Here is a 17,032-nt window from a genome sequence, read left to right on the forward strand (position 1 = left end):
TGGAAGAAGGAAGGGTGGAGGGAAGGTGTTTTGAGATATGGTTTTATTTCTCATTACCCTACTCTTGGTAGGGTAATCTTGGTTGGTAATCTACCCAATCTTGGTTGATTGGTAATAAATTAAATTAATTTTCCCCAAATTGAGTCTGTTTTGCCCATGACGGTAATTCGTGAGTGATCTCTCCTGTCCTTATCTCAACCCACAAGCCCTTTGTTATATTTTTTCTTCCCTGTCCAGCTGAGGAGCGGGGAGTGGTAGAATGGCTTTGGTAGGCAGCTGGCGTTCAGCCAGGGTCAACCCGCCACATGGGCTTACTTTCAATATTGTCCCACAGACTTGGATGACTATATATTATGATCTGAATCTCTATGTTCCTTAATAACAGTAATCAGCTAACCCCTGTGTCTTACGCTTAACAAAATGATATGTGACTATGCAGAAAGTAATGTCTATTTTAATTAAATCCATAAAAGGATGGTTAGAATTCTAGGCCTTTAATTTAAAGAGAGGTGGTGGATTTTTTTTTAACTGTATATGCCTAAATTTAGGTTTTATCTACCACCAATATCCTTGTCTCAGTGGGTCCTGAGCATCTGTGGTACTTATTGGAGTTGAAAGTGATGGAAGGCATTGACTTGCCTTTTTCTCTGGTGATATCAAAGGAGGCTGCCGTTGCCCAACACAGCTGATAACTTGGCCATTCAATTCAAGGTGATCACTTTTAGATAATCAGACTTTACAATTTTGGCTTGCATGCTTGCTAACGCATGTCTTATTATACAATGCATAAACAGCCCTTACTACCCAAGCCCTCTGTCTCGCTGAACGTATCAGTATCATAATTTCTGATATTCTTAAATCCCTGTAATTTTCAAGTAGGAATGTAGATATATACTGTTTGATTTTTGTAAAACAATTAAGCAGTAGAATTCCCTGCTACAGAGCTCCTTTAGGTGAAAAACACCCCAAAACTCTTAGAAGTAATTTTAAAGAGACATAAACAAGGAATTTTCAGGTTTGAGTGAGAGGGTTAAAGGTCTTAAAAGTCCTAAAATGATTGAGGAAAATAATTGTCTTAATTTGTTCTTTTGACAAATCACTGCATAACTATGCATATTGTACACGTTTTCTGAAGTAATTGGTGCAAGAGATGGTTAGAAGCTGGCCCTGGTTATCCATAAAAAATAATTAAATGCATTTAATTAAACAATAATTAAATTAAAAACTTAAAAGATAAAATAACCAGGCCCAGTTTTAATACGTCTAATATGTCTCTTATTATTGATTTCCCATGATCCCAGTATTCCCACCTGGAGTGTAATTTGTGACTACAATAAAAAATAGCCATTTTTTATTGTCATATTTAGATTTTGAGGTAAAACAAGACTAGGCTAGGTAGGAAACAGAATTTTCTATTTAAAGAGACATATCAACAAATGCAGCACCCTGATCTGATTAATAAATGTTGAATATCATATGGGGTACCGTAATGTATATATATGTGAAAGTACATGTAATTCTTCTACTGTCCGTGGGTTTTGTGAAGTCTATTCACAACCACTTTTATTTCCTCTATAATACAGGTTTGTGGAGATAAGTCTATATGGAAAGGGTAAGACAATAAAACATGGAATGGTCACTTTTCCACAGCAGAGTGCATTTTCACTCAGATATACAAAGCAGTCTTGAATTCCACTCCTCTCTCAAATCCCAGCTGTAGGGTTCTCTGTTCTTGCACTGGTGGAGTTTGCAGTCCTGAGGGATATGGATCAGGTGAAGAATAAAGTCAGGACCCTGAATTTTAGGAAAGCAAACTTCCAGCTGTTCAAGGAGTTAGTCAGTAGGACCCCCGGGGAAACTGCCCTCAGAGACAGGGGAGCAAACAGAGCTGGCAGACCTTAAAGGATGCTTTCCATAGAATGGAAGAGTTCTCAATCCCCAGTTGTAAGAAATAAGGAAAGGAAGGCAAGAGGCTGGCATGGCTGAGTTGAGACCTGCTAGTCAAACTAAAGTGTAAGAAAGAAATGCACAGGCAGTGGAAGAGGGACAGGTATCCTGGAAAGAGTATAGGGACGCTGCCCAGTTCTGTAGGGATGGGGTCAGGAAGCCCAAGGCATGGCTGGAGCTGAACTTGGCAAGGGATGGAAAGAATAATAATAAGGGCTTCTACAGGTATGTCAGCCAGAAAAGGAAGGTCAAAGAAAGCATATCCCTATGATGAACATGACTGGCAAACTGGTAACAACAGATAAGGAGAAGGCTGAGGTACTTAACATTTTTGCCTTAGTCTCACTGGAAACCTCTTTTCCCACACCTCTCAAGTAGATGTACTGCAACGCAGGGACTGGGGGAGCAAAGTCCCTCCCACTGTAAGAGAAGATCAGGTTTGTGACCACCTGAGGAACCTGAACATACATAAGTCTATGGGACCTGACGAGATGCATCCCAGAGGCCTGAGGGAATTGGCTGATGTCATTGCCAAGCCACTCTCCATGATATCCCAAAAGTCATGGTAGTCAGATGAAGTCCCTGGTGACTGGAAAAAGGGAAACATTTCACCCATTTTTAAAAAGGGTAGAAAGGACGACCCTGGGAACTACCAACCTGTCTGTCTCATCTCTGTACCTGGGGAGATCATGGAACAGATCCGCCTAGAAGGTATGCTGAGGCACATGGAGGACCAGGAGGTGATTTGAGACAGCCAGCATGGCTTCATCAAGGGCAAGTCCTGCCTGACCAACCTAGTGGCCTTCTATGATGGAGTGACTACATCAGTGGACAAAGGAAGAGGTATGGATGTTGTCTATCTGGACTTCTTTGACACGGTCTCCTACGACATTCTTCTCTCTAAATTGGAGAAATATGGATTTGATGGGTGGACTGTTCAGTGGATGAGGAACTGGTTGGTTGCATCCAGAGGGCAGTGTTCAGATGCAGTTCAGTAGCAAGTGGTGTCCCTCAGGGGTCTGTATTGGGACCAGTACCGTTTAATACGTTCATCAATGACATAGGCAGCAGGATCGAGTGTACCTTCAGCAAGTTTGCAGATGACACCAAGCTGAGTGGTGTGGTTGACAGGCCTTAGTGACAGGATGCCATCCAGAGGGACCTAGACAAGCTGGAGAAGTGGGCCCATGTGAACGTCAGGAGGTTCAACAAGGCCAAGTGCAAGGTCCTGCACCTGGGTCAGGGCAACTCCTGGGATTAATACAGGCTGGGGGATGAAGGAATTGAGAGCAGCCCTGAGGAGAAGGACTTGGGGGTACTTGTGGATGAAAAGCTGGACGTGAGATGACAACATGCACTCGCAGCCCAGAAAGCCAACTGTATCCTGGGCTGCATCAACAGAAGCGTGGCCAGCAGGTCGAGGAAGGTGACTCTGTCCCTCTGCTCTGCTCTGGTGAGACCTCACCTCAGGTACTGGGTCCAGCTCTGGAGTCCTCAGCACAGGAAAGACATGGACCTGTTGGAGCAGGTCCGGAGGAGGGCCACAAGTGATCAGAGGGATGGAACACCTCTCCTTTGAAGAAAGGCTGAGGGATCTGTGGCTGTTCAGCCTGGAGAAGGGAAGGCTCCGGGGAGACCTTATCGTGGTATTGCAGTACTTAAAGGGGGCTTATAAGAAAGATGGGGACAGACTTTTTGGTATGGCCTGTTACGACAGGACAAGTGGTAATGGTTTTAAACTAAAAGAAGGTAGATTCAGACTAGATATAAGGAAAAAATTTTTTACAGTGAGGGTGTGAAACACTGGAACAGGTTGCCCAGAGAGGTGGTAGATGCCCCATCGCTGGAAACATTCAAGGTCAGGTTGGATGGGGCTCTGAGCAACCTGATCTAGTTGAAGATGTCCCTGCTTATTGCAGGGGGGGGTTGAACTAGATGACCTTTAAAGGTCCCTTCCAACCCAAACTATTCTATGATTCTATGATTCTTGCATTTTGAATTAATTTCAGAGATTACTTTAGTAGCTCTGTCAAGCTGATGACCAGACAGTGATATGTGTCTAATCAACATTAAGTGGAGCTATTGTGCATCCTACATTTTGCAGTACAGAGTTGCTATATTGAGCAACTGTGATATAATTGATGTAGAATTTGAAATAGGCAATAGCACAGGGGAAAATGCTAATGCTCAGCTGACTTAGTCCCTTCCCTGCTATGAAGTAATTCCACACCAAGCAGCAGAGAAAAATATTCAAGCCAACTAGTTATTACAATTCATCAGGAGTATGATTTTTGAAAACATCTGCATGCTAATCTTCCAGGTCTTCTCTGACTACACTAACAACTCAACAATAACTCTTGCTACTCATTAGCAATGACATTTTTACAGTTTTTAAAAGGACATTTACCTAAGTTTGCTTAACTTAGCTATAATATTTTCATGTACTTAACAGTAAAGCACCTTTTAGAGAAGTACCCCAAGACTGCTTTGAGCAGAAAACCTAAATTGACATCTACCCCTTGATGTATTCCTATAAAAACAAAGGTAAAATGTGCATAACACCTTCTTCAGTTCACAGTGAACGATACTTAGTTCCTGAATGATAACTACCACATTTGCATATAATCTACTTGACAGCTATTAATAGAAATGATGAAACCACATCTTCATCATTGCACAGAAAAACCTGAAGCAAATCCATTACAAATTTTGTGAATACTCGTGTGTCACTCTCATGGCTGTACACAAACTAAAGGGAAATCAAATTGAAATTTGCTTCCACAACTGCTGGTCAAAAGTGGGAAATTACCCATATCCTGCAGCTGTGGATCACAGAATAACACAAAATTTCCTTTAAGCATGTTAGCCTGAACAGTTGCAAGTTACCACTCATAGGCATTTACACAACACAGGCAGCTGTAGATGATCTCACAGACCAATGTTTCAATTTTTGTCACTAATTTTTGCTGTATGTTTTTATATGTTACACAGCTTATCCATAACAATAACCTGTACTGCTTGATGTAATACCTAATTGTGACCTTTGCTACTTTTGTCTATAGAATTAAGGAGATGGTCTAACCAACGTGTATGTCCTTCTCTGACACAAGCAATATGCCCTTCCTTTGTCCCCTGTGGCAAAGTCATATCAGTGTGAGTGACCGTTGATGAATAAGAATGTTATATAAGTGATTTACATGGTATACTTCCATTATTTTTCCATAATAATTTCATCTCAATAGTATTGTAATAATTTATTTTTTATTTGGAAAACAGCACATGCTACATCTTATGACATGGATGCTTCTTGTAAGGAATGGAATACCTATCATCCAGGAAGAAAATTTTCTTGAGCTCCCAGCTCACCATCCTTCCTTCCTGTCCTTGCTGAAACATTGTTGCAGAGAAATCCAAAGTTCAATTATACATTGTAAAAGAGATTATGAAAATGTAATTCTATATGCTAGATATCTGGCAGTAACAGCAAACTGTTCTAACTACATAGAATATTTCTACATGCATATATGAATACAGCAGCTTAACAAATAATGACTGTTAAATATGTCTAAATAAACTCAGAGTCACAGAATGGTTGTGGTTGGAAGGGACCTCTGGGGGTCAACTTGTCCAAGCCCTGTGCTCAAGCAGGGCCACCTAGAGCCAGTTGCCCAGGACCATGTACAGATAGCTTTTGAATGTCTTCAGGGATGGTGACTCCACAACTTTTCCAGGCAACCTTTTCCCATGCTCAGTCACCCTCACAGTGAAAAAGTGTTTGCTGATGTTCAGGAGGAACCTCCTGTGTTTCAGCTGACTGCCTCTTGCCCTGTCAATTAAGAAGGATGTAATAGTCTGCAGAGAACCAATTAGATGGAAGTTGATTTATGTATTTTGTTCTAGCGTACAACTGAAATGTGTAGCGCAGGCGAATCCCTGGCAAAATCTTTGGTTCATTTCAGGAAAAGACAGACATGAGTCTTGCAGTTTGTGCTGAAAAATCCTCAGCACTGCTAGCCACTTGTGGATGCAGAGTTTGGCATTGTACATGTCTTTAATTCCAAAGGTGTGAAATATTGCCTTCAGTCAAAATAAAAAGCATTTTTCTTCCAAAATTTAGCTTTTAAAGAAAAAAATCTCAGCATCAGCTATCACATAAATATTTAAAATTGGGCAGTGGGTAGGACCTGCTGCTTTTCATTCTCTTTCAAACTTTGTTGATCTGCTGTTCTTCAAATTTCCACTACAGCTAATTAATTTCCATCTCCAGCATTACCATTTTTTAAAATATAAAAAATGATTTCTTTCTCCTAACTTCAGTGGTGGAAGATAATAGCCATATCATAGTGTTGCAGAACTAAATCAGTGCACCAGCCCTGGTGGTGTCACAGAAGGCAGTCTCCAGCTCCTGGCATCAGCCCTGGAGATGTGGTGGTGGTGCCATAGTAGGTAGAACATTAGTAGTGGAAGCTGGTGAAAATGCCAGCCCAGGATGGGTATGAAAAGGGCTGTGCGGGCCCTGACTGGCAGATGAGCAGCCAGGTGAGATGGGGCAGGGAGGGGGGAGGGCAAGGGGGCAGGGGCTGGCCATGGTGATGGAGGGTGGCGTCATCGTACTGCAGTTGGATGTGCGGACAGGGAAGCCACGAGACCGCGGCATGCTCCTGTCTCTCCTTCCTCTGTCAATGAGCTGTAAAGCTTGCAACAGCCTACAGGACAGGTAAGGCAGCGCCAAATACATGCTTCGTGGCGTATGAGCAGCCAGGTATGCAAGGGCAGGGAGGGAAGGGCACGGGGCCAGCGCCTGCCCATGGTGATGGAGAGTGGCTGCTTTCTACTGCAGTTGTATGACTGGGAAGGGAAGGGACCAGAGCTCAGCATATTCCTGTCCTCTCTCTCCTCTGCCACTGAATTGTACAGTTGCCAACAGTTTACAGAACAGATAAGGAGGCACCAACCCCTAGGCCAAGGTGGTCTTACAGTGATCTGGAAGCTCCCCAAAACCATGGGCAAAGGGAGCTCTGTGCCCTTTTTCACTGGGTACCCTGGGGTTGAGCTCCTGGCACTAGCCCTAGCGATGGAGTGGCCATGTCACAGGGCAGCTGCTGTTGCGGCCTTCCAGCCCACAAGGACACCCTTCAGGGTCCCCTTATCTCCCTCCTGTTATAGACGCTCGTGACAAATTGGAGGAGCCAATTTGTATTAAATGACAAGATCGAATTTATTAGCAAGCGATAAGAGAGCAAAACAGCGCTGGGCGGCCGGGGAGACAGTGCTCCGCCACAGGCTCGCGCCGAAAATGGGGAAGAGTCCCTTTATTTATACAGTTTCTAGTTTCTGTCTACATGACGGCTGGTATCTTCTGCATTGTGTGTGAGTTTGCGCCGTCATTTGTTTGTTAGGTGGAATGTCTTTCGTTAATCATCAGTATGCAATTGTTTACTTAACTGGATACTGTGGTTTTAGATAAGCGAGGAATGTCTCTACCCCCACATGCGATTTCATGAACAAAGTTAACCAGTTCATTACACCCCCTCCCACAGCTTTCTGTGCCTTTCTTTGCTTTTCTGCTGCCAGCGCTAGAAAAACACCAGCACTTTGCATGTTTCTCTTGGCAGGACATGGCATTGGGCACCAAGGGAGACCTGCAGGAGAGCAGCTCTGCTGCAAGGGATGGCGGCACGATCCAGCTGCCACTGGCAGGGCTTAACAAGGCAGCAGAATGCTCCCAGTGCCCCATCTGCCTGGGATACATTGAGGATGCAGCCTACATGGTCGTCTGCCTCCAGCCATTCTATTTTGCCTGTATCAAGGACTGGGCCAGAAGCAGAGCTAGGTGCCTGCTTTGCAGGCAGCCTTTTGACCTGCTCCTGCACTCAGCGCAAGCAGACAATGACTACAAGGAGTACGTGGTCCCCTTGTCCACCCACCACTGGAGGGATGTGGTCAGAGAGAGGGTCTGGAGCAGATCCCCACAGCGGCATGACAACCTGCACAGCTCGGCCACCGACAACACCCCCTCCGCTGGCAGAAGGGGGCCTGTGGGGAGCCACTGAGAGCAGAGGCAGGGCACAGCTCTGGGGCTCTCCTCCGAGTAGGCTCCTGTACCCAACACTTCTCGGGACCGAACCCCACCGAGCACAGGGGAGCACCCGCCCCGCCCAGCAGCTGCAGCCTATGAGCGCATCAGCAGAGCGGTGCTGCGAGCTCAGCTTTTACCTGCTGTTGCACCCAATAAACATCCAGATGCTTTCCAGGGGCTGTTTTTTTCCCAAAACCAAGGAGCTACCTACCCACTGTAGGGCATGCTTTCCAACACTGTCTCAGCAGTGCAGGAAAGCCAAGGGGAGAATTTCTTGGGGTGTACGATGAGTTTGTTTAATGAAAGTTTAACATCTTTGATTAACTTGCTGTTTTGCAGCAACCAGAGCAGCAACATTTGTTGGTTTGCTGCAAGAGATCTTTCCCTCCATGCCCTCCCAGCCTCCCACTTCCAAGAACCAGTCTGGGGCTGTCCAAGCCTTTTGAGCAGCTGCCAGGCTGCGGGTCCCAAAGACCTGCGCATCGTCCAGCTGCCGTGGACGCAGGCCATGCTGACAGCCCCAGCCCTGATGGATCTTCCTGCTGGTGCCTCTGCACCCAGATATCTCCTGTTGTTCTCCAGTCACACTGGTCACAGCCTTTCCCTCTCAATCCTCTACAACAGCAGCCCAACTCCTCCAGCTCAAGACCAGACTGCACCTGGCAGGCAGGCAGGGCTTGCTCTGCTCTTCGGGGGATGCCATGGCTGGCTAGCAACACCCAACCCTGGGGAAACAAGGCCCCCCTGCTGATGCGCATGCCTTGGCTTGATCTCTGTCAGGAGAGCAGAGCTCCAGACCGCAAGCCTCCTGTGTTTCCAGGGGCAGCCCAGGAGCAGACTGCCGTGCAAGCACAGCACAGTTGGCCACAGGCAGAAGCACTGGAGGAATGGGTGTTTGGGCGCAGCACCTGAGAGCCTGTTTTGAAGAGGAAGCCTGGACAGCCTCTTTCCAAAAAGGAGGCACAGGCAAATCCCCAGTAAATAGCTTTGGCCAGTCATGCCCCACCAGAAGTCCGCACCCTGAGCAAAAATGCTTCCGTCACTTTAAAAAAGGGTGGATCTGCAAACTCTCCAAACCTCCTTGCTGATGCTGCCTTGAACAAGAGGTTGCATGGGGGACTCCCTGGCATCCTTTCCAACCTGGATTTTCCTGTGGGCCCATCATTTTCCACCTCTTATTCCACACTGCTCCCTTCCATGTCGAGCAGGTTGAGGAGGGCACTGGGGCAGGGGCTGCCCATGGTGATGGACGGTGGCTGCTTTCTATTGCAGTTGGATGTCTGGAAGGGAAGCCACTGGACCACGGCACACTCCTGTCCTCTCCCTCCTCTGCCAATGAGTACTTGACAACAGCCTACAGGACAGGTAAGGCAGCACCAAACCCTACCCTAGCTGGAAGCTCCCCAAAGCCATGGGCAAAGGGAGCTCTGTGCCCTTTTTCACTGGGTACCCTGGGGCTGAGCTCCTGGCACTAGCCCTAGTGAGGTAGTGGCTATGCCAGAGTGGCTAGAATGCTGGTGGTGGCCAGCATTGTTGCCCCAGGATTGGTGTCTTGTGTTTATCAGGAAGGCATGTAATGGACAGCTTTGGTATGAGTCTGGGAGAGCCCTGGGCAGGGAGGCAGGGGCTACTGGTGGCAACAGAAGGTGGCTGCTTCAGTTGGTGGTTTTCCTGTCTTTGACAGATGCAGCCCTAGACAGGGACATGAGCAGATCTTGGCACACTTCTGTCCTCTTCTTCCTCTACCACTCAGCCAAGGACTGCTGCAATTTTCTCAAGGATATTGACCTAACCATAAAGAAACACCTTATCCTATACCTCTACACCTTATCTAGTATCCTGTGACAGTGTTAGGGTCCTACACGCAGCTGGAAGGTCCCCAGAGCCGTGGACAAAAGCAGCTCTGCAGCACCCACATTTTCTGTGTGAGATTTATCAAAGAATGAAAAAAGTTTATACATACAAATTTGGAATACAAAAATAAATACAATCTCAGTGACCCATTTTTCCTGAACCTAATTTTCCTGAGTGCTTGTAAAGCTACTCTGCTGCAACAAATAAAGTAAAATAATATGTGGCTATGGGATTCTTCATTCAGAAGGGACCCAAACCACTATGCAGTTTATACATTTAACATTTTTCTAGGTGTGTACATATACATTATTTCACTATGTAAGTGCTCCTGACTAGTGGTAAGAGCAGGTAAATTTTTGGAAACAAACCCAGGTTTTGATCAAACCATGATGCTAAATTCCTTAATTGTGCAATAACTGTACTAAATGCATGATCTGAAAAGTAACTGCAAAAGATCAAAATCCCAACATATTACAATATATGAGGGCCAAGTGATTTTTCATTAATGCTAAGCTTCAAGCAAAAAGAAAAAATGAAAAAGGTAAGTATAAGCAAAAGCTGAAATTCTTATTCATGGGTCAAGCAAATGTAGCAACACAAACAGAAATCTCATCAAAGCTGTATTATAGTGTAATGCAGGCATGCAATTGGAAGACATCTGGCAAGCAACAGGTAAATTAACATAACATATCTTGGGATTGGATGATCTCCAATGACCTCTTCTGTAATCCAGTTTCTACTAGCTAATGCCATCTTTGAACAATGGGGGAAAAAAAGGTATTGTTAAGAAGTTCAGCAAGAATGTTCAGAAATGTATTAATGAACTCAATTATTTTACTTAAAGAATTTGAAGAAAACAAACTGCTGTTGTATTTTTATTATGCTTGTTATTGTTTCATACAGTAAATGACAGTACTTCTGACAACTCCCAAGCTAGAAATCTCTTTTGTTGAAAAAAAAAAAAAGTTTAAATACTGAGAATCAGCGAGCTGAAAGTGAAGTGAAAACACCCTCTTTTGTTATTTTTGTCTTTGCCTTCATCCCATATTCTACTCACCCATTGTACCTGTTCTTTTTACTCGTACTGCAACGACCGACTCCCTGCAGGTTCAATGTATTGTCATAAATTCCATTCTCAGAATTTGAACTAAAATAGAACTCATACTATGGCTAGGGAAGGGAGATGTTAAATCACTTTTGAAAACAGGGTTTTGATAAGATTTAGATAATTTTTTAAAAGTTGCTTGATTTTCCAGTACCTCTTACTGGAACTCACAACATTTGATATTATCACTAGATTACTCTTAATTTCCCTGTGTTCCAGTCCTTGTCCAGGTCCCGCCCCCCCCCCCCCCCCCGTGATTTTAAAAGCTAAATTTCATTTGTTATCCTTTGTATTAAAAATCGTAGCTAGAAGTGATTTAGTACTAATCAAATTCAATTAACTTCCTTAGAATAGGGATGACCCTTGAGATTTCTATCATCATTCTTAAAGTGTAAAATGCAAAGGCATTACTATAATTATTAATTAAACTGATGTAGGAATGAAAGTCTGATAAGCATAATAACAACAAATATGGTACCAGAATATTAATATAAGTTTTTAACTGATCACAAACCAGGCAATGTCAAAAACTAATTTTGCCTATTGATCTCAATGTGTTTTCACTAGATTTGTGCGTACGCGTTCTTCCTTTTAGTTTTTACTACATTCGATTAATTCTCATTTGAGAAATTTTTTTTAAAACTGAGCAGTAACAAGGATCTAAGAACATAATTATTAGTTACATTCAATGTAATTATTTAGTATTTGCTTTCAGGAGAATTTGAACCCAGTTATAGGGCACCCCTATGCTAACCAGTCTTCCTTCATAAAAATGAATAAACAAATAAAACCTCTGTTCCAAATGGTTCATAGATTATGGCACCAACGAAGTTACTAATTCCAAATTAAGACGATTTGTGCCAGAGTTTTTTTCTGTAATTGCTATATGGTAGCATAGAAAATGGTACTGCAGTAGTGCTAGGGACAGACAAGAAAAAACAAACAAATGTAGCAGATTTTCAACCACTGAAATCTATGAACAGTGGCAACAGTGCCCCAAACATCAATAATTTACTCAGATAAAGCTACAATAGCTCGTGCTGAACATAAGAATGGTCAAAAAAATCTACTGGTGAACTGAAGAGATAAAGAGAATATATTCTAATTGCATAGAATTATGTAGGTACCTTGAACAAAGTAAGAAGTAAAAGAATGCTTGTCCTCAAACCAGATTAGAAAATACTCTTCCTTTGAAACTGTAACCCCACCTAGTGGGACTCCTTTTTAATAGCTGATATGATTTGATCTGTTCCTTACTCTGACTTTGAGTACTTGGTGTTAGTAAAGACCGTCAAATAAAAGCAGGGGATTCCCAGGTTTTGCCTACACCAGACTTCTCCTTAAAGTATACTATCTTTGCTACCATTATGATTACTTTATCAGTAATGAAGGGTTGATTCATGCAGGGAACTATCTACTGTATTAGCTGGATGAGCTCTGAGAAAGCTAAGAGTAATAATGTGGAAAAAAATATAAGTATCCAGTTTTATGAGATGTAAGTGATTGTAGGTAGAAAAGTACAATGTAGAAGTAGTGTTGGTCAATGGTCCCTGGAGTACCCAGGTTGCATGGATTTCCTTCAAAGTTGTGTGTCCTCATAGGAAATTAATAAATTACAAGGGGGCCTAAGAGCATAAAATAAAGTAATCTTACTGTAGTTAAAGTTGGGGACGAGGCTATAATGAATTTGAGCAAACCAGTAATGAATTTTGGCAGTGTACACAGCTAAATTGCAGGATGGGTGCATTCCACTGGTTTTGTTCCTCTTGCCTTTAGTAACACTAAGAAGTTGAAGAGGAAAGATGGCTTTTTGGTTCTAAACTCTTCTCACCAGGAACTGTGATATATGGAGTAAGAAGAGGCTGTTTGTGGTCCATAATACCTATAGCTCACATTATTGTAACACATACCTCAGATTGAATGCAGAAACTATAGCAAGTGTCTACCCTGCAGAATGAGCTGGCCCACCTCTTACACACTTTTGCTTCATTGATGGGAGCCTTCAAGTTGTTTTTATTGACAGCTCACCAAGGGAGAGGATCTTCATCAGCACCCTGCCAAGACAGAGCACTCTCACAAACTACAGGGATTGCTTTCTCAAGCTCTGCCTAGCCGACAACATCACCTTCTGCACTCAAATGATTCTGTAGTCCTTGGTATTTCTTTGATCAGTAACAATGATTATCAGCACTGGTATACAAATGATCATCAGTTTTCTAGAGCATATACTCCCAGTGACACAAATGGGGCAGTTATGCTTCTGTCAGACCAGCTGCTGGACACTTGTGAAGTTGGTCAGACAGTGCTATTGTGGTCTCTGTTTCGAAGACTCTGAGTCTGTAAGACTGCCAAGAATCAAGCTTTAAAATAAAAGAGCAGTTATGCAGAGCTATGCTAAACTTCCACCTATCCTGGTTCTGAGACATTAGTGTATGCTTACGGAAGGAGTGGAAAATATGAGCAGCAGCAGAGGGATCTTCCAACCAGCTCACCCACCTTCATGCAGCCAGCAGCTTCGGAACTTTTTATTGCTTAATAGCCCTTAATGGAATTTTATTCCACAAATTTGTGTAATTGCCTTTTAAACCACTTGTACTTCTGAACCAAGATATCCTGTGGAAATGAGTTCCATGATTTAATGACAATTTGCCTGGAAAAACACTTGCTTCTGTTTGTTTTAAACTTGTTACCTGACCATCCCATTTAGTGCCTCCTTCTCCTGCATTATAAGAGAATATCAAGTAATGATCACAGACACTTTCCCCATACTGTAGTCATATGTTTGAGTTATGGCCTAACTGTGATGATCCTGCTCAATTTAGGGTTAAACATGATTCATTGTCCTTTAAGGAGGACCTTTACTCAATAGTTTCACTATGTAGGCCTGGTTACTTTGTACAAACAATGCAACATCCTGCTCCAGAAGGCACTGCAGGCCCAATGATTGCCAAAGAAGCATTAACTAGGGGGAAAAGAAAGGCAGCAGGGGGAGATCACGACACCGACTCAATTCAAGACCTAAAAGACTTAACCCCCCACCTCCTTGCGCATGCGCTGCAGAATAAAAGAACACCGTACTTTTAATTCGAAGTGGAGAAAACCTTAGCCCAATAGAAATGGTGGCAGATAAGCGACTACTAATAATTATTTTGGGGAAGGACGTTGGAAACTAAGTGGGTGAATCTAAATTGCTTGTTTGTTTAACTGCAGGGTGTGCTAGCTTTCTGGAATTACCACCTAGCACCCATCTTTGCGCAAATATGAAATAAATAATGTCTCTCCTGAGTGTGTGATTATTGGCTCGTTGCACACCGGGTGACAAATCCACTTTCTGGACAGCAATACCAGTCAGGATTTTCTAATTGCTGTCATGTCATTCCCTTCCCTCAGTTCTCTCTCACATACTGAAGCCATTCCATGACTCTGCTCATCCTGGCCTCCACGTTCTACTTTTGTTTGTTTATTTGTTTAATTACTTCCTTTTTGAGATGGGGATGAGAACAGCATACAGACTTCATGGAGTCATGATATGTTGACATAGTATTTTCAACTTTTTTCTCATCTAGTTATTTCCTAATATTTAAAAATTTCTGTTTTCATTTTTAACAACTTCTGAGTATTCAGAAAACTATCTATATTGTTTCTAGTATCTTTCCTAAGTAGAAATAGCTAATTTAGAGATCTATAAACCCAGTGACTAATTAGAATTCTTTTCCCCTAGATGACCTATCTTCATTCATCAACACTTTCAGCTGACATTTTAGCATTCACTCAAGTTCATTGTATTCTTTTACAACTCTTTATTGTTTTGATCATGCTGAATAGCCTTCTGTAAGAAACTTTGTACCTTTGTTATTAATCCCTCCTCCAGATAGCTTAAATATATTGGTTAGGAATGTTCTAAAGAGCATAGAGCACAGAATTGAGAGGAACTGTACTTGTAACACCTCTTCATAAACTGAGTTTTTATTCCTTGTTTTTGTTTCCAGTTGTGTGGTTAACCAGTTCTTAATAAATATTATATACCTAGCTCAGCATGTGAACAAAAGCCTTCCAACTTCAAATTCTGTACAGGACAAGGACATAATGACATAAAATTACTAGTAGTTGTCTATTGAGCTTCAATCAGCAGCCATAAAAGTTGATGGAAGACATTCTATTGATTTGTATATGAACTGGATTAAATACTTAAGTGACATATTTAAATATTTTAATGCTGAAATGTCCAAAATACAATTATGATTTCAAGCAATACTTTTTACATGAACCTGATGCGGTAGCTAGAAACTTGTCTACCTACAAAAGCTGATATATTATGCTTATAAATTCACCCCTTTCTAACTGAAGAAGCTGTTTGAATCAAAAAAAATTCTCAGTATTTTGAAGCCTGTTAATTAAAAAAAACCCCAAACCACCCAAACCTGTAAGGGATGAAGAACATTGGTTTTCAAGTCAGTAGAAAAATGGTCAAGTCTTCAAAGGAGCAAAAATATTACTATATTTCATAGTGGTGACTACTCTTGAAGAAATGAAAGGTTTTGTAAGAGTTTCTAGGCTACCAGAACAAAAAAAGTGGAAGGGAAGCATGAAATTCTACAAATGATTGGCTTGGGCTGGCTAGGAAAAGTAATTTTTAAGAATATGTGTTGATTTACTAATCCCTCTATAATAGGAAAGATAATTTTGCATATCCATTTAGTTCATGGTATCCAATGTTCCTCTTAAAATGCTGATGTCTACTTGAAACAAAAGAGACCTTCAAAAAAAGGTCATATAAATGCTTTCAAGTCAACACACGCCACCTTGCTAAATGAGAACACTTGTTAAATTGCTACGTAATGTACCATAGAAGATAAATTACAACATGCTCTATGTTAGCAAGTACATAGCTTGTCATACACAGACAAAACAGACACACAGCAAATAGAAAATGGCATTTTAAGTTAACATTTATTATTCTAGCAAACTGAAAAGTTCTGATCCTGTGAACAGCTTGGTATTTAGCTGAGAATACCTGAGGTACCAGGAAAAACAATGGCTTGACCCCAGTAACACGTCAAGAGGGAAGGAAGCGTTTGTAGCATGAAAGCCTCTCAGCGTTGACCGTGCACAGACGTTTTGAGCTCTCTGGTGAACAGCTTATTCTGGACAGGCGACCGGCCTGCTGTATTGATTTTCCAATAGTGTGTTAGTAGCCGTAATCTTTACTGTCAGCACTGCGTTATCTCAAAGTACCCCACTTGTGTGCATTGGGCGAACTGAGAAGATAGCAGTGCTACTTCTTACGGTAACTTGTGATACTTCTTACGATAACCGGCTGGCCTCGTAGCACTTAAGTGAGAGGAAACGGAGCTCGCAGTAACACCCGCCCGGGGAAGAAGGGCCCAGCAGGGTTTAGCTAAGCCACGCAGGACGCTAGTTTGGAAGAGACTCACTTTCCCGAGGGAAGCTGGGAGCCGTCACCGGGCGTTCCCCTCGGCGGCAGGCGAGGGCAGGGCGGCCGGCGGCGCCTCAGCCGCTAAAGGCCCCGCCGCGCGCCTCCATTCGAACTCGCCCGAGGGGCGGGCACGCGGCTTCCGGCCGGCCGAGCGGCCGCAGTTCCGCGGGGGGGCGGGGCGGGGCGCCGCCGCCGGGCTCACGTGACCGCGCGGCCCCGTCCTGGCGGCGCGGCGGAGGCGGCGGGCGGGAGCGGGAGGCTGCCCGCCTCCACTTCGTTCCGCACTCGCCTCTCCTCCGGCCCGGCCCGGCCTCGTCGGGAGGATGGTGGGAGCGAGATGAGCCCCGAGCCGGAGCCGCCGCCAGCCCCGGCCCGGGAGGGAGACGACGAGGAGGTGGAGGCGGCGGTGGCGCCGCCGCCGCCGCCGCCCTCCCTCAGCGGTGGCGGCGGCGCCAGGCGGGGCGGCTGCATCATGCTGGTGAAGAGGGTCGGCCTGAAGGCGGGCGTCGGCGCGGTGAGTGCGGGGCGGGGCTGGGGGGCGCTGGGCTCCGTGGGGGACGGCGGGCGGGCGCCGCGGGCCTTGGGGGCAACGCCGCGGTGCGGGCCGGAC

The 17,032-nt window shown here is 43.9% G+C and overlaps 1 protein-coding gene across 3 annotated transcripts in view; it reads left to right on the forward strand.

The window, feature by feature from the left end:
* Nucleotides 1-16,676: 16,676 nt before the first annotated feature.
* MFSD14B (major facilitator superfamily domain containing 14B) overlaps nucleotides 16,677-17,032 on the forward strand; it is a 40,712-nt gene continuing 40,356 nt past the window's right edge. Inside the window, exon 1 of one of the 3 annotated variants that reach the window (XR_008233483.1) lies at nucleotides 16,677-16,936. Coding sequence is in view for 2 of the 3 variants with exons in the window: in XM_052776947.1 (XP_052632907.1) it covers nucleotides 16,760-16,936 (177 nt within the window). In the remaining variant the exon portion in view is untranslated. The remainder of the gene's footprint in view (nucleotides 16,937-17,032) is intronic. The other 2 variants (XM_052776947.1, XM_052776946.1) reach the window with 2 other exon arrangements.

The sequence above is a fragment of the Harpia harpyja genome, chromosome Z (assembly GCF_026419915.1).
Source record: "Harpia harpyja isolate bHarHar1 chromosome Z, bHarHar1 primary haplotype, whole genome shotgun sequence".
NCBI lineage: Eukaryota > Metazoa > Chordata > Aves > Accipitriformes > Accipitridae > Harpia > Harpia harpyja.